General features: G+C 45.3%; 1 protein-coding gene across 1 annotated transcript in view; it reads right to left on the minus strand.

Annotated features, from left to right (window-relative positions):
- LOC138246416 (dual specificity tyrosine-phosphorylation-regulated kinase 1B-like) overlaps nucleotides 1-18,244 on the minus strand; it is a 307,149-nt gene that overhangs the window by 114,079 nt on the left and 174,826 nt on the right. Inside the window, exons 4-5 of the mRNA XM_069201019.1 lie at nucleotides 17,413-17,601; nucleotides 17,052-17,199 (exon numbers count right to left, since the gene is read on the minus strand). Of these exons, the coding sequence (XP_069057120.1) occupies nucleotides 17,052-17,199; nucleotides 17,413-17,601 (337 nt within the window). The remainder of the gene's footprint in view (nucleotides 1-17,051; nucleotides 17,200-17,412; nucleotides 17,602-18,244) is intronic.

Below are 18,244 nucleotides of genomic sequence, written 5' to 3' on the forward strand. Positions count from 1 at the left end.
CATCGGTTTGTGGCATGTAGTGCTGTGGATTCACATGCTGTGCATAAGCTCGCCATCTAGTGTTGGGTTCAGAGTAGTACAACTTGTTTGAAGAAAGTTTTTGAGCCACAGGATTGAGTGACTCCTCCTCTAGGTAATACTGCAGCCTGGGCATTGATCCTTTGTTAGATTATTTCTTCGCAGGCAGGAGAGTGAATTAGTGAAAAATATATGGTAGGACAGAAAAGATGCAATGTATTTACATATGTACGTTTTACATGTATATATAAAAGACTAAATTGCAACACCTACAAACTTCCGGGGAGGGAGTATGTGAATCTACAGCACTACATGCCACGAACAGATGTCTACTGGTAAGTAACATTTTCCGTTCAATGGCATGTGTAGCTGTAGACACACATGCTGTGCATAGATTGTAAAGCAGTCCCCCCATAAAGCGGTGGCTTGTGTGCAGGGCTTGCTTTTGTCTGAAAAAGTGTTCTAAGTACAGCTTGTCCAACATTTGTTTGTTGTCTCGCAAAGACGTCGACACAATAATGTTTTGTAAACGAGTGTGTTGTAGACCATGTTGCTGCTTTACAAATGTCTGCTATAGGTATGTTACCCAAAAAAGCCACAGATGCACCTTTTATCCTAGTGGAATGTGCTCTGGGTGGTACAGGTAATTGTCACTTAGCTTTAGTATAGCAACTTTGAATGCATTTGAGTATCCATTGTGCTATAGCTGTTTTAGATATAGGATCTCCTTTGTGTGGTAAGGAGAAAGCCACAAAAAGTTGTTTTGTTTTCCTAAAAAGTGTTGTTCTATCTATATAGTACATAAGAGCAATTTAACATCTAGAGTATGTAGAGCTCTTTCAGCTACTGATTTTGGAAGAAAACATGTAATTCTATTGTTTGATTAATAAGAAATTGCAAAATTACTTTTGGAAGGAATTTTGGATTTGTTCTTAATACAATTTTTTCTTTATGAACTTGAAAAAAAGGTTCTTTTAAAGCCAGTGCCTGAAACTCACAGCCACGCCTCAGGGAGTTGATAGCAATTAAAAAGGCTACTTTCCATGAAAGGAATTGTAGGGGGCAGGAATGAAGTGGCTCAAATGGTGGAGCCATTACCCTTGTGAGCACAATGTTAAGATTCCAAGATGGAGCTGGAGGAATCCTTGCTGGAATTATTATTTCTGATGGATACAACTACCTGTGGATTCCTCACCTAATGAATACTCCCATGGCGCCAGCATTCGACGGAAATCTTCTTCCCAGTCTCTGCACGTCGACGAGGACGTCACTCTAGCCCACGCGATGCCGTCTGACGTCATACAGGCAATAAGAGGTCCTCGACGACGTGCCGACGTCAGTTCCCTTTTTTCCGTGCATTCGAAACGGTTATCTTCGAGGGAGCTACTGTTACTTTAGTGGTTACAGTGTGTTTTCTGCTGCGTAGTTCTTCTCTGCGGTAACAATGTCTCAGAGAAAGTCGGGTTTCAAGCCCTGTCGGGAGTGTGGGGGCAAGATGTCCGTTACAGATCCTCACTCCGACTGTCTCTGGTGCTTGAGCTCCGATCACAACGTTGTGACTTGCGATTCATGTCAGCACATGAATCCGAAGGCCCTCAAGGAACGTGAGGCTAAATTATTCCTGGCGAAGTCGAAGAGAAAGGAAAAACATCACAAGAAGTCTTCCTCGCCAAGGTCTCATCGGCGTCATCGAGACTCCCGGCGCCGGAGAGATTCATGGCGTCATTCAAGCAAGGAGACTCGTTTGAGGTCATCTTCGGCTCGGCGTCGGAGGACTTGGGAGGTCAGTCCCACGGTCACGCCGCATCCATCGACGCCGTTGCCCTCTCCGGCGTCACCGACTTCGCCTGGACAAGTGTCTGTGGTTGAGGTGATGCAGCCTCTTGTGATGTCTCCGGCGTCGCGGACGTCGAGGCCAGCGTCTGGGTCGCCTTCGATCCAGGCACCCCAGTATCCGGCTTTTCCAGCCCCTGGAGCCGATAGTACCGCATTTCTGAATGCGATGCATACCATCTTTCAGCAGATGGCTCCAGGAGTTGCTCCGGCTGGTCCTTCGGGGCCTTTGGCCTTTTCATTGGGTGATCCTGCGCCTCTTCGGCCGGCACCCTTTATGCCCTCTCTCCCTTTTGGGAATGTGGGCTCGGCGCCGGTGTCGGCACCGGTGGCTTCAGAGGGATTGGCTCCGGATGTTTCCATCCCGTCGACGTCGGGATTTCGTCCTGTGACTCCGGTGGGTAAATCGGCTCCAAGATCCCTTTCTCCTGTTCCTTCATCGGCGCCGAAGCTGTCTGCGGCGCCGGATGCGGCGTCGGATGCTTCTGGAGATCGTCGCTGATCTTCGACTTCGGCAGAGGCCATGGCGCATTGAGCAGAGACTACATTCAAGGAGGCGTGCTCTCCGTCTGTTGGAAGAGCAGGAGTACCAGCGAGTCCTGGAGGAAGGAGAGGTTGAGGACTCGGGTGATGGACTGCATGGTCTGGATACGGCCAGTGGGCTGGATACTTCCCCTGAGTGGGACCTTTCATCTCCAGGGGAGTATACGGAGGAGGCTGCTACCTTTCACGCGGTGGTGAGGAAGGCAGCTAATTTTCTGGACCTGCCTTTGCCGGTGGCAGAGGCGAAGCAGAATTTATTGACAGAGGTGCTGCATCCGGCCTCTGCTGCAGCGGAGCCTCTCTTGCCGTTTAATGAGGCTTTGCTTGATCCGGTGTTGGAGGTGTGGAAGAAGCCTGTATCTTCCTCGGCAGTTCATAGGGCTGTGGCCAGGAGATATCGGACTGCACCATCTGACCCTGGCTTTCTTTCAAGACACCCTACGCCGGAGAGCTTGGTGGTACAAGCCTCCTGTTCATCAAAATCAGCGCCTGGATCCTTCCCGACGGTGCCAGGAGACAGGGACTCCAAAAAACTGGATGCGCAATCCAAGAAAATATTTTCTTCTTGCAGTTTGGCGTTGAAGAAACTGCTATCTGGGGAGATATGTCCATGCTCTTATGGATGATATTTCATCTTCTTTTACGGAGCTTCCCCAGGGACTCTTGGATGTTGTCTCAGACGCCCAGGCTGCCGCAACCCAGATTATCCAGTCTGGACTGGACACGACTGACTCAGTGGCTAGGGCGATGGGCACGGCTGTGGTGTCAAGGAGACAGGCCTGGCTCCGTAATTCAAGGTTTTCTGCGGATGTACAGTCGACCCTATTAGACCTCCCGTTTGATGGGGACAAACTGTTTGGAGCAAAGGCAGATTCGGCCTTGGAGCGATTTAAAGAGAGCAGGGCCACAGCCAAATCGTTAGGGCTGCAAGCTCCTTCTTCCTCTGCCTCTTCCAGGTTTTTCAGGAGGTTTCGTGGATTTGGGCGTGGCTCTTCCTCCTCTCCCTTTCGGGGGAGGTTCCAGCAAGCCGCCTCTTCTCACCCCTATAGATCATTTAGAGGGAGAGGTAGGGCCCGCACCAGAGGAGCCTCTCAACAGCACTCTGCCTCTTCCTCGTCCTCTGGAGGGGTGCAGCAGGGAAAGCAGCCTTAGGCTTCCACCATTTCCCACTCACTCCTCTCCTGTAGGGGGAAGATTACGGCATTTTCTCCACAAGTGGGAGACTATTACAACTGACACTTGGGTTATCAGTATTGTGGAGAAAGGCTACACCCTTCCCTTTCGGGAGTTTCCGCCCCCCCCTCCCGCCCGCCCATCTTATTGTTCAGAAGAACACCTCCTGTTGCTAGAACAGGAGGTTCAAGTCCTCCTTTCAAAGGGCGCGGTGGAGTTGGTCCCAGAGCAGGAAAGGGGTCAAGGTTGTTACTCAAGGTACTTCCTGATTCCCAAGAAAGATGGTCAATCAGGAAAAGTTCAAGATGCTGACCCTAGCACAGGTGCTTTTGGCGTTGAACAAAGAAGATTGGATGGTGTCCGTCGACTTGCAGGATGCTTATTTTCATATCCCGATACTCAAGTCGCACAGGAAGTATCTCCGGTTTGTGGTAGGGTCGCAGCACTATCAGTTTGCGGTCCTCCCGTTTGGTCTTACTTCAGCACCTCGAGTCTTCACAAAGGTGATGTCAGTGGTTGCGGCAGAGCTCAGAAGATAGGGGATAGCAGTATTCCCTTACTTGGACGACTGGTTGATCAAAGCCAAGTCCCCGGAGCTTGTGTCGTATCATCTGCAGTCAACAACCCAGTTGTTGTTCGACCTGGGCTTTTCGGCCCAAATCTCACCTGGAGCCCTCTCAGCGCCTCCTGTTCATAGGGGCAGTACTGGATACAACATTGAATCGAGCCTTTCCTCCGCCTCAGCGGGTTCAAGATATTCAGGAATTGGTTCCAATGTTTCGAAATGGAGCGGTAGTTCCAGTACTCAAGGTCCTTCGTTTGCTCGGTCTGTTTGCCTCCTGCATACTGTTGGTCACGCATGCTCGCTGGCACATGAGGGCTCTTCAGTGGTGCCTCCGAAGGCAGTGGTCTCAACACAAGGGAGATCTAGAAGGTGCGGTCAAGATCTCCGGAGATGCTGCTGTGGACTTGAAGTGGTGGATTGCGAGCAACAATCTTTCACAAGGAAAGCCGTTCGCGCAGTCGCCACCAGTGGCCACGGTCATAACGGATGCTTCCACTCTAGGGTGGGGAGCTCATCTGGGGGATCTGGAGATCAAAGGACTTTGGTCTCCAGTTACGGGCTGTACGTCTGGCTCTCAAGGCCTTCCTCCCAGCCCTTAGTGGTCAGTCGATACAGGTCCTGACGGACAATACTACCACGATGTGGTACATAAACAAACAGGGAGGAGTAGGGTCGTACCTTCTCTGCAGAGAAGCTCTTCGACTATGGTCCTGGGCAAAGGACCATCAGATTTGCTTGGTAGCAAATCATTTGGCCGGGGTCTTGAATGTACGTGCGGACAGTCTCAGTCGCCAATTCTCGGCCGACCACGAGTGGCGTCTCCATCCAGATCAAGTTCGTTTAATCTTCCAGATGTGGGGGTTTCCTCGGATAGATCTGTTTGCCACTCGGGAGAACGCGCATTGTCCGTTATTCTGCAGCCTCCAGTATCCGGTGCAGGGAGCATTGGGGGACGCGTTTCTGATAACCTGGTGCGACCAGTTGCTTTACGCGTTTCCCCCCATACCCTTGATTCGAGTGTTGAGGAAGAGTCGCCAAGACCGGGCCCAAGTCATCTTAATAGCTCCAGAGTTGGCCAAGGAGGGTGTGGTACTCCGACCTTCTCCAACTCTCGCTGTGCCCTCCGCTCCGTCTCCCTCTCAGGGCAGACCTCCTCTCGCAGTCGCAGGGGCAGGTTTTACACCCCAACCTCCAGAGTCTACACCTACATGCCTGGAGATTGAACGGGGCAACCTGAGTTCCTTCTCTCTCCCGCCTGATGTAGTGGATGTTATCTTAGCGGCCAGGCGACACTCCACTAAATCTATCTACGCTAATAGGTGGTCTAAATTTGTTACCTGGTGTGGAGAGAGACAGATTGATCCCTTACATGCTCATCTGTCAGATGTTTTGTCTTTTGCTCTGTCTCTAGCGCAGAAAGGTTGTGCAGTGGCTACCATTAAAGGTTATTTGTCTGCCCTGTCAGCCTTCATAAGGTGGTGTTGAGGACCAAGGCTGCTTTCCTCCCGAAGGTTGTTTCACCCTTCCATTTGGCCCAGACAATTACTTTGTCCACGTTCTATCCTCCGCCTCATCCTTCAAAGGAGGAAGAGAGACTACATCGATTGGACCCAAAGAGGGCGCTAAGCTTTTACATAGACAGGACAAAGGATTTCAGGCTGGAGGATCAGCTGTTCATCGGATACGTGGGCAAGAGGAGAGGAAAGGCAGTCCACAAGAGAACACTCTCCAGGTGGGTTGTTCTTTGCATTAAAATCTGTTACTCTTTGGCAAAGAAGGATCCTCCTGATGGCATTAGAGCTCATTCCACCAGAGCTAAGTCGGCCACTACGTCCTTGGCCAGAGGTGTTCCTGTGGTCGACATCTGCAAGGCCGCAACTTGGTCGTCCCTTCACACTTTTGCGAAACATTACTGTTTGGACTCTGAGGTCAGAAGGGACGGCCATTTTGCACGGTCAGTGCTGCAGGATTTCTTGGTTTGACCATTTCGGCACCCTCCACCGGGAGTGGTACTGCTTTGGGACTCTATTCATTAGGTGAGGAATCCACAGGTAGTTGTATCCATCAGAAGAACGAGTTACTTACCTTCGGTAACAACTTTTCTGGTGGATACATTAGCTACCTGTGGATTCCTCACGGTCCCACCCGCCTCCCCGTTGCCTTTCTGGTCTTACCAAGTAATCCTTGAGTGTGCTCCTCTTGGTCTTCAAGGTTGCAATAGATGTTGTATATATGGATACTTGTATATATTTATATGTATATATATATATATATATGTATATATCTTTGTGTATATACATGATTTGCATATATTTGTTGGTTTAAAAAAAAAAAAAAAGGAGAGTTGTATTAAATTTACAGCCATTTTATTGCAATGTTGTGTATTTTACAATGTTATGGGATGTTGCCTTGCTCTTTCATTGCATTGGGTTGTTGTTCTCATGCACGTAAAAAATGTTGGTACTGACGTCGGCACTTCGTCGAGGACCTCTTATTGCCTGTATGACATCAGACGGCATCGCGTGGGCTAGAGTGATGTCCTCGTCGACGTGCAGAGACTAGGAAGATTTCCGTCGAATGCTGGCGCCATGGGAGTATTCATTAGGTGAGGAATCCACAGGTAGCTAATGTATCCACCAGAAAAGTCGTTACCGAAGGTAAGTAACTCGTTCTTTTAGTCCTTTCATAAATGCTTTGATAACTGGAATTCTAAACACATTTTGAAGATATAGAGCTACGGTAGCTAAATATAAACAAATAGATGTGTAGGCTAAATTTGCTTTTTGTAAGTGTAATAAATATTTTACAACGTCCTGTACTGTTGGTTTAAAAGGGTTAATGTTTTTTGTTTGGGAGTACCAAACAAAACCTTTCCTTTTTGCTACATAACACTGTCTAGTGGTAGGTTTGCGTGCTTATTTAAGGATATCCATGCATTCCTGTGGTAAACGTAAATATCCAAATTCTATGATTTCTGGAGCCATATCCCTAGGTTGAGTGATTTGGGATTTTGATGTCTTATCTGTCCCTGTTTTTGTGTCGGAAGATCTGCCCTGTTGGGAGGTTTTTGATGAGGAACAACTGAGAGTTCCAAAAGTGTTGTGTACCATGGTTGACGTGTCCATGTAGGGGCCACTAAAATCATGTTGAGGGAAGATTGTTTTATCTTCCGGACTAGGAATGGTAAGAGTGGGAGGTGGGGAAAGCGAAAGCAAATATCCCTAAGCAACTCATTCAGAGTATTGCCCTTGGACTGAGGATGTGGGTACCTGGAGGTTAAGTTTTGGCATTTTTTTGTTTCGATATGTTGCAAACATATCTATTTGAGGTGTTCCCCAGTTTTTGAAGTACTGTTGAAGGACTTGTGGGTTGAGTTACCACTTGTGTGTTTGTTGATGCATCCTGCTTAGTAGGTCTGCTAAGTGGTTGTCTGTCCCCGGGAGATATTGTGCCACTATGTGAATATAGTGGTGAATCGCCCATTTCCATATTGTTTGTGCTAGGTGGGATAGTTGTTGAGATTGTGGCACCCCCTGTTTTTGAAGATAGTACATGGCAGTCATGTTGTCTGTACGTATCAACACCTTTGTGCTGCAATTGTGAAAAGAATGCTTTCATTGCCAAGAATATTGCTTGTAGTTCCAGGTAATTGATTTTTAGAGACCGATGAGTATTGTCCCATATCCCCCTGAATTGTTAGGTAGAGGAGATGAGCTCCCGAACCATTGTTTGGGGCATCTGCTGTGAGTGTTCTGAGGCACAGGATGTACAATGGGCCACCCCTTCATAAGGTTTGTGATATTCCACCAATTTATAGAGAGAGAAGTTTGGCGGTCCAACAACACTAGATCTTCCATTTGACCCTGTGCCTGAGACCACTGACGAGAGAGACATTGTTGAAGAGGACGCATATGAAGTCTGGCATGAGGCTTTGTTGCAATACAAGATGCTATCATTCCTAAACGTTTCATAACAGTTCTTACCGTGTATGTTTGGTTCTGTTTTAATGTTGCAATTAATGTCTGAAAAGCTTGGACCCTGTTTTGGTTGGGAAAGGCTATTCATAATTGTGTAGTGACGATATCCCATAAATATAGTTGTATTTGGAAAGGTTGCAGATGAGATTTGATGTAGTTTATAGTAAGCCCTAGAGAGTGTAGGAGACTAATTGTAGTTTCAGTATGTTTTGACACTGTGCAAATGTACTGGCTTTAGGGAAAACATGAATTTGTTTTCTTCTGAGATGTGCTGCAACCACTGTGAAGCATTTTGTGAATACTCAGGGAGCAGTTGGGATTCCGAATGGTAATATTTTGAATTAGTAATGTTTTCCTGCCACTACAAATCTTAGGTATTTAAGGTGTGCAGGATGAATGGGAAGTTGAAAATGACCGTCCTTTAGATCTAATGCTGTCATGAAGTCTCCTGGTTGTAATAGAGGAATAACAACCTGGAGAGTGACCATATGAAAATGTTCTGATAGGATGTAGTGGTTTAAGGATCTGAGATCTAATATTGGTCTGAGAGAGCCGTCTTTTTTCTGGGGAATAGAAAATACAGGGAGTTAACTCTGATTCCTTGGTATTGCAATAGTACTGGTTTTATAGATCCTTTTAGAAGAAGAGAATGTACTTCCTCTTTGAAAAGAGTTAGATGAGCTTGTGAGAGTCTGTGGGTACGAGGGGGTATATTTGTTGGAGTGGAAATGAGCTCCAGACAATAACCATTTGGGATAATTTTAAGTACCCATTGATCTGTAACCTACCCCCTACAGGAGTGGTGTGTGTTAGATTGTTTGTGGTAAGTCATTGTTTAATGACGGATGAGGAGCTTCTAGATGTAGATGGTTTTCCTCTTCCCTTATTATTGTTTCCTCTATATGATCCTCTAAAGTAACCTCTGAGGTATTGAGTGATGGGTTTAGTTTGACTTGTGGAATGGTCTTGAAATGATGACCTAAATCCTCTGGTAACCCCTGCACAACAAAAATTACCCCTGTGTGTGTTGACTTGTAAGGCTCCCAATGCTTTGGCAGTTTGATTGTCTTTATTTAATTTTTCAAGTGTGGTATCCACTTGTGACCCAAATAAATGCTCTTAATCAAAAGGCATATTTAAAACTGCCTGCTGTACCTCCTGTTTAAACCCTGAACATCTGAGCAAGGCATGGCTCCTTATGATGACACTTGTATTAATACTGCTTGCTGCTGTATCAGCAGCATCAAGCCCACATCGAACGGAGTTACTGGAAATTGTTTGTCCCTAATTTACTATTTCTACCACTCTTTTACAATGTTCTTCTGCTAGGTATTGTAAAAGTTCCTCTATAGCATCCCAGTAAGCTCAGTTGTATCTGGATAGTAAAGCTTGAGCATTAGCAATTCGCCAGTGATTGACTGCTTGAGCTGCCACTCTTTTCCCTGGAATACCCAATTTGTTCCACTTTCCTTATCAGGAGGAGGTGTGTCTTCTGTTGACTGGCTATTAGCCCTTTTGTGTGCAGTAGATGCGCCAATGGAATCTGTTTTTATATATTAAGGATCAGTGGGTGCAGCCTTGCACTTTTTATCAACTCTAGGAGTGACAACCCTAGCTGGAACAGGCTCTTTAAACATGTCTTCTGCGTGTCTGGGCATGCCTGTAAGCACTGGAAGGAACCGACTTTCTTTATGTGTTACAACAAGTGTGTCAAAAAAAATCTTCCTCTACGGCTCATTGTACATGTGCACATTATGAAATGCTGCTGTTCTAGATATAACCTGTTGGTATGATGTGGAATCCTCAGGTGGTGAAGGTCTAGCTGGATAAAGATCTGTATCATTGGTGTAACATGATCCGGATCGTACTCATCCCCTGGGTCCTGTTTGTCTAATGTATACCCTATAACTTGAGACCCACCAGGTGGTGAAATAGGTGGTGTGAATCCTGAATGAGGGGGAAAATGTTGGTGGAGGAGTATGCTGTGGAGAAGTAAGTAAAGGTGGAGATGCACAAGTAAGAAAAGTAGTCTTTTCTTTGGTAGTTTTCTTTGGAGGTGTAGAGAAATAAAGACTCTTGAAAAGTTAATTTCTTCTTTAAAGGTGGCAGAGGTCATGTTATAATCCTTCCTGTTCCTTGTTGAATTTGAAGTCTGCGCTCCCTAGAGTCCATAACTTCTAAAATGGGTTCCACCTGCAATGTAGGGGTTGTTATAGACTGTCCAGAGTCATTGAAAGTATTTTTTAGTTTTTTCGGTTGAAAGGTTTTTTTGAATGGAAAGTTTTCAGTGCTGAAATATTAGTAGACTATTGTCTCTTTTTTCGATGCTGAAGTAGTCGGCACTGAAGCACCATACAGGTTTTTTTTTTTTTTTTTTTTTTTTTTTAAAATCGGTGCCGAAATGCAGTTACTGGAGGTTGATGTCGAAGATTTATCTTTGGCTTTTTTCGGTGCTGAGCTGGTATGCGAGGCATCCGAATAAGTTTCTCAGCTCACACAATGGCTGGAAAGCAGTGGCGGACCAGTGACCTCTTTTGTGATTGTTTTGTCCGATAAGAAAGGGGGCTTTTTACTTACAGTTTGTGATGGCTGCAATGGTTGACTCTCGATGTTTGACTTCACATCAGAGTCTGAATCCTGAATGAAGAAGACCCCCTCTTCTTCCAAGTCTTCTTGTGCATGCTCACCGCCGAAGATGTCCGGTCTATCATCTGGATGTTGAGACGCATTTCCATTCGACGAGCTCTTCGATCTCTAAGCATCTTCTTCGACCGAAAAGAACGGCATGCTTCGCAGGTCTGGTTGTTGTAGTCTGGTGAAAGGCACAAATTACACACCTGATGATGGTCGATGTGTGTAAACGTTGAATGGCTATGCGGGCAAAATTAAAATGGAGTACTTTCCGTTAGGGATGCATTGTTCGATACCACTTGGAAGAGGTAGGCCCAAAGAGGGCCTTTCTGTTCACGAAAGGATCGAGAAATTTAATTCAGAATAGAGAAAAGGAACCGAAAGTTGAATTACTAAAGGATATGCTTTCGGAAACAATACCGACAATGATAGTAAGAAGGGAAGAATATTGTTTTAGACTGTTGTGGAGCCGGGAAATCAGAGTGAGAGGAACACACATCCGAACCAGACGGCGGAGAAAAACATTCTAACAAAGGACTCGATGCCCCTGTGCAGTATTATCAAGAGGAGTCACTCGATTCTGAGACTCGAAAACTTTCTTCGAACAAAAACAAGTTGTACCCAACACTCGATGGCAAGCTTATGCACAGCATGTTTATCTACAGCTACACATGCCATTGAACATAAAATTACCTTAACAGCACAGGTAACAGTAACCTGTAAATGTTCGACAGGATCTCTTGTTGTATGACTAACACATCAGAGCTGGCAAACAATATCAAGTTCTCTGTTGACAAATACCATGAGCAACCTCATCGCAAAGCAGAAGACCACAAAGGGCAGAAACGCCCTTCATTCAGACAGACTCGCTCCTTCATTCACCTTTCAGATGAAACTGAAATCTCACCTCTTCAAACATCCCCTCATCCTTCTGTAAATTTAACTGGATTCTAGATCCTCTGAAAAGTACACTCTCAAACCCCCCACCACTAATCCTGTGCCCCTTTATTCACCTCTGTACCCTCTGGTGTGCTTTTACTTCTGTGCATCGCAGCTTTTTTTTTTTTTTTTTTTTTTACATAACTGTAGTCCTGTTTCTGCACCGTAGATATCTTTATTGAAGAGAAACACTAGAGTAGTCTCCTGCCGCATTTTGCGTAACTCCTTTTTAAATAGTATTGCCCCGTGGAAAACTGCAGCAAGAGAGTTTTTGTCCATGGATGTAATAGTAGGAATTTGCAATGGAACCCTCCTATCAGAGGTCTAATTTCCTGAATGTGCATAAAAAAGCTACAGAATATTAGAGGAGGATTGCACCGCAGCATCTAAAATGAAAGACTATTGTTCACCCCTTCTACTGGCAGCTTGCCTCCTGCAGCCAGATCTATTTTCCCAGCTTCTGTGAGAATATCTTTAAACACCTGAGGAATTAAAATCTCAAACATAATTTTCTATTAGGAAATAATGTTTTACTTGCTTCCCTCGACAATTTTAAACACCTTTTGTCAACTGTATAATTTACTATCTATTTTCTGACAAGATTTTCTTCTCAAAATGCCTTTATGTATTCAGTGTCCCTACTATGAGAGGGAAAAGGCGGTTAAGATGCTTACTAGTCCTTTGTAGTTTGTCTATCAGCTACACATTCCAAAGAACGTGACATTTGTCAAAAAATGTCAAAAGAACAGAGGCATGATTGAGAATAATCAAGCAGAAAAAAGTAAAAAGAAAGAGGCTAGAAAGATCAGCCTCCCAGCCTGCTACAACATTCATAACTTCTCCCACCAAAGACTCCCAGAGACAGAGATCCATGGAGAGAAAATCTGAAAAGAAGGGTCTCATCATTATCTATGTCACAGAAAAATAACGTCAAGAGCCTTGCACGTACATGCTCTGTCAAGAAAAGATGCGCTGCACATGTCATCACCATTTCGCCTAGGTGTCAAGGAACTCTAGGTCAGTCTCAGCCATATTCAACAGCGAGACATCTCTGTTCGCCATCAATGGCAAAATTTGTGATGATCGGGATATTCCATTTGAGAGCATCATATTCATTCATGTCAAAACTAACTGGTTTGACGGGGTGGTCCACCAAAGTTTAAAGACAAATCTTTGTCAAAAAACTCCATTGTTAATGTCAAAAAGGCAAAAAACATCACCACCTTCTCCAGATACTCCTGCAGTTTGATCTTTATCTCCATCCTTGCCAAATTCCCATTTCCAATATTCAGATTCTCATGAAAGTCAATCAGATTCAAGAAAAAGACAAAGGGAGGAGGTTTATACTCCCTCATCATTCCAAGACAGCTACATTTCCGGATGTCACTTTACCTCATTGCCTTCCTCAACCAAACCATACCATTAGAGGATTCATTAACACATTTAGAACTTTCTCCTCCCAGGAATGTTATCTAAATCAAAATCTGTATCACTTCTATGGAAATGGGAAACTCCTCCACAAGGGTATCCAAGGAATAAGTCAAGAACTCTGAGTACTCAAGTTAGTGTCAACTGATACAGATATATGTGTATCTTGTTCATCCTATACACCTACTTCACAACCACAATCCCAAACAAGAACATCTCAGGTGGATGACATATTAACATTCCAACACATACTTGAGAGGAGCTGCTAAACTCAATATCTTAGTAAAGAGCCCTCTCCCATCATTTTCTGTAATTCATGAGACTTTACAGCCAAGAGAGAGACTTTAAAACAGCTCTTACCTCTTCTTACAGGTCTATTTGACTGCTGTGAAGGTAGTGACAGATGTCTCATAAATAAATCTTTATTGATAAAGACTGACCCGAAACCAGTAGCAGTCTCTGTAACAGTTCTAAAAAAACATTGTAAATTTTACACTCTACAGAAGGGGTTTAAAAATATCAAGTGAAGAAAGAAAATAGTAATTTCCTAACCAAGAGAAAGTGATTTATTGAAGTTTTCATTCCTCAGTTGTTTAGAGATCCTTCTTAGAAAAGCTGTCAAAAGGAACTTTCCCTTGAAGGAAAGCTGCCAATAGAAGGCATTGTGGGAAGGGGTAATGTAGGAAGCTTGTTCTGTATTTACTATATCAAAAATGAAATAGTGTGCAGAGTCCAGGGGTTCCCCCAAGAAGCTTGACAGTGGCAATAATAGATAACACTAATGCTCTATTTGAGGTAGTGTGGTCGAACAGTTAGGGTTATCAGAGGGTAGTGTTAAGCATTTGTTGTACACACACATGTAATAAGTGAAAAAACACTCAATGACTTAACTCCAGGCCAATAGGTTTTTATATAGAAAAATATTATTTTGTTTATTTATTTCTAAAACCACAAGATTCATTTAATAGGTAAGCACATTAAATGAAAGGTACTTTGCATAGTAATACTTAGGACTTTGAATGGAATCAATATTGTACACAGGTTTCTTTAAAATGGCAAAAAGCTATTTCCCTGGGGAGGTAAGTAAAGTACAGTTTCTGAGATAAGTACCACACTTAAAGGTTCAGTCTCCAGGGCATAGGTAGCCCACCATTGGGGGGTTCAAGGTAACCCTAAACACCCAGCAACACAGAGCCGGTCAGGTACAGAGCTCAAACAGGAGTCAAAATAACATGGGCCCCTATGGCTACAGGGGGTACTCCAGTTCCGGCCTGCTTGCAGGTAAGTACCTGCGGTGTCAGAGGGCAGACAATGGGTGGTTTGGAGGAGTACTGGAGGGGCCCCAAGTATGCACAAAAACCTCACCCTCAGCGGCACGGGGCAGCCAGGGGCAGTGTGCAAACAGGGCTTCTAGTTCCCAACAGAACTCTTTGAAGGGGCCCAGGGGTCACTTAGGCACTGCCTGCAGGGCACAAGGGTGCCTCTCGGGAAAGCCACTGACTGAGCAGGGGTGAGGGCCGCTGGCTGGTCGCTGCTGCACCGGTGGTCGGTCTCTCTTGGGCCTGGGGGCTGCAGGTGCAGTGCTTCTCCAGACATCGGATATCTTTGTCCCGGGCAGTAGCGGTCAAGGGGGTCCCTTGGGATTCCCTCTACAGGCATTGTTGTGGGGGTGCACAGAGGTCAGCCTAGGGTGGAGACGTCGGAGCCGCCTGGGGTCCACTCTGGATAGTTGCATTTTCTGGACACGGGCGGGGGCGTCGGGTGCAGAGTAGTTGGACTCACGTTTCTGGAGTGAAGTGAAAGTCCCTTTAAAGTTGGTTTCTTTTTGGACAGGTCCGCCATCCACAGGAGTTTCTTGGGCCTTGGTGATGCAGGCAGTCCCCTGGAGGCTTTTCGGGGGTCGCTGGTCCTGTAGAACGCGTTGCTTCTTATCTTGAAGCTTTTTGAAGTAGGAGTCGGGCCAGTAGGGTTGGGCCAGAGTCAGTTTTTGTCTCCTTCTCTTCTCTGCGGGGTTTTCTGTATAGCAGTCCTTATTCTTTCTTGAGGTCGTCAGGAATCTGATGTTCTGGGTTCAGGGTCACCCCTAAATACTAAATTTAGGGTTGTATTAGGGTTAGAGGGCAGTAGCCATTGGGTACTGTCCCTGAGGGTGGTTACACCCTCCTTGTGCTCACTCCCTCTGGAGAAGGGCACATCCCCATCCCTATTGGTCCTACTCCTCTAAAGCAAGATGGAGGATTTCTCAAGGGGAGAGGTCACTTCAGCTCTGGTCACCTTAGGGGTGGATCTGGCTGGAGGGGTGACTCCTTGTTTTTTTCATTATCCCTCTGGCCTTGCAGCCAGCTTGCAGTGAGGCTTTGTTCGGGGGCTGGGCATCTCCACTAGGCTGGAGTGCCCTGGGGCATTGTAACACGAAGTTTGAGCCTTTGAGGCTCACTGCTAGGTGTTACAGTTCCTGCAGAGGGAAGAGTGAAGCACCTCCACCCAGTGCAGGCTTTGTTTCTGGCCTCGGACAGCCCAAAGGCTCTCACCCCAGGGGGATCAGAAACTCGTCTTTCAGTGGCAGGCTGGCACAGACCAGTCAGTCCTGCACTGAAGGATTGGGTAAAATACAGGGGGAATCTTTAAGGGGGCTTCTAAGAATTAGGAGAGCTCTGTGTCAAGATGTTGACTGTTTGCTCAGCAACAAAGGTCGAAACGGTGCGGATTGCTGGTCTGGGCCCGATTAAGTCGAAGCAGAGGGTTTAGGCTTGGAATGTGCTTTCAGTGCCAAGCCCAAAGACCGGGGTCTTGTAGGGTTTATTTTGTGCCGACCATGGCAAGACATGGACCGGAGGCTTCGGATTCTGAGGCCAGAGGTGCCAAATGTTTTGATTGGTCTGATGGACATGGGCAGGGGGTGCCATACTCGGAGGCTGTTGAGCTAGCGTAATGTCCTCCCCATTTCAAAGACAACCTAGAGCTCGGAGCCAGAACTTTCGTCGATGAAGGCGGCCTCCTATTTTTCAACCGATGGTTGCTCCTGGGCATGCTCCACACTGAGTACCAGGAGTGTCGACTGTTGCCTGGAAGGACATCTCGAGGCGACACGCTCTACTATTCCGAAGGGTTTTGGAATGACTTGCACGTGTCGCAGCCCACTTCGTTGTGTTTGGGCGACAAGCACAAGTTGCAAACAGAGTGTTGGTCAGTGCAGGGGTACTTTGCGTGTCAACGCAGACAGTAACTTAAAGGCACGTGTTTCATCACCAGTTGGGCATTGTCAAGAACTGAGATGAAGGCTGAAGGTGGGCCCCGAAGGGCAGTGTCTTAATGGATCTGCAGTTGAAGGGAATTGAACCGGCAAGAATTTACGTTGATGTGCAGATAACAAAATGCGAAGAAGCAATACCGATGGAAGGGATTGGATGTGGAACTGAAGATCGAACCTCAACCGAGTTGAAAAAGGAGGAAAGGCACACACGTCCAAACCCGACGGTGGAAAGAAAAACTAATAATGGAACTGATGCCCATGCGCATTATCACCAAGAGGAGACACTCTACCTTGTAACTCGGAACACTTCTTAAAAGACATCCAACTTGCATAGCTCCGGACACAACACTAGATGGCAGAAACATGCAGAGCATGTGTATCTACAGCCATACATGCCTCAAACAACATGCTTAGAATATGTAGTATTCGGAGCCATCTCCTAACATCTGAACCAAATGATGTGGAGAAGAAAAAAAACAGGTGACTTGGTAACTTCGCAGACCCACTAAGAGAGGAGTCACAGCACACTGAATGACTTAAAAAACCTCTAAGGAGAAAAACAACTTGCAACCAACTCAGCTCAACGTTACAAGGCCGGAGTATTCAGAGCATGTGTACCTATAGCCACACAGCTTAAAGAACATAATACCAAGTAACATGTAAGCTTTTTACTCCATACATGTGTGCTTACCTATGTAATACTTCATTTCAGTATCATGTTTGTTCATAAGCTCAAGTAGTCGGAGCTCAATTTGGGCCTGGTTCAAAAACGCTTTCTTGTTCTTAATGATTTTAATAGCCACCCATTCCTGATCATGGTGATCATACGCTTTCACTACCTGAAAAAGGATGTAAAACAGACCAGATCAAAACTTAATATGTGTTGAGCAACAATCAGTGCTTCTTCATATATATCACAGAAGTACTACCAGAATAAAGGGCTCAGTATATACCTTACTAAGAGTATTTTAAATACCAGCAAAGCATTAGCAGAATGAACTTAAGTAACTACACGTTTTAGAAAAAAGATCAAATCAAGTCTGAAACATTACCTGTCCAAATGAACCCTTCCCAATAAGAGAGTCAATTTCGTATCTGTCCATCCACTTCTCCCCATTCTTCACAATGTAATCATAGTTGTCATCATCGTATCCATCATTGTAGACCTTTCGCTCCTTCTTCGTGTTGGAGTCCTCAGGTGGGACTTGTTGGGCTCGACGCTTCTTCTTAGCATAGTACACCTGACGTTACAGACAAATTAATATTTCACTATTGACATCACAACAACTGCCACATAATACATTGTTGCACCATAAGCCATCTCAACCTGAAGATCATATGAAGGTTCCCAAAGCCGTTCAGATCTAGTTCTCTGAATGCATCTAGCAGATGAAAGCACTGCATCACATTATTCTTCCAGTTTCTGCCAGACACCCTTAAGCACCAAGAGGAGGGTTTTGAGATATGGATATGGATATGACTTGGTTAGACAACCCTTTGCACTCAAGAGCGGAAAAAGGTTACACACATACTTGGATACCATAATGATGAATTTCCAAGGACATTCAGCATACAAAGGATTATCACTGTAATACTACCAATTATCAGGAAGATCATCATTAAACATTGATTTCAAAAGGAAAAAAACAATCTTTATAAGGACTAACTTTCATTCTCTTGCGTACTTACAATAAAGAACCAAAGCAGTTCCAAATGACCACGAATGTACCTAAAAACATGATGCTCAAACTGAAATGATTAGTTTCTATAACAGTGTCCGGTCAAAATATCAGTCCTCAGCCAGGTTGGAAGACTGAACCCTTAGGCAGGTTACCACTTTGATTTTTGACGGCACTTGACGAGCTGGTCCTCAAATAGAAAGTA

The sequence above is a fragment of the Pleurodeles waltl genome, chromosome 7, assembly GCF_031143425.1.
Source record: "Pleurodeles waltl isolate 20211129_DDA chromosome 7, aPleWal1.hap1.20221129, whole genome shotgun sequence".
Lineage (NCBI taxonomy): Eukaryota > Metazoa > Chordata > Amphibia > Caudata > Salamandridae > Pleurodeles > Pleurodeles waltl.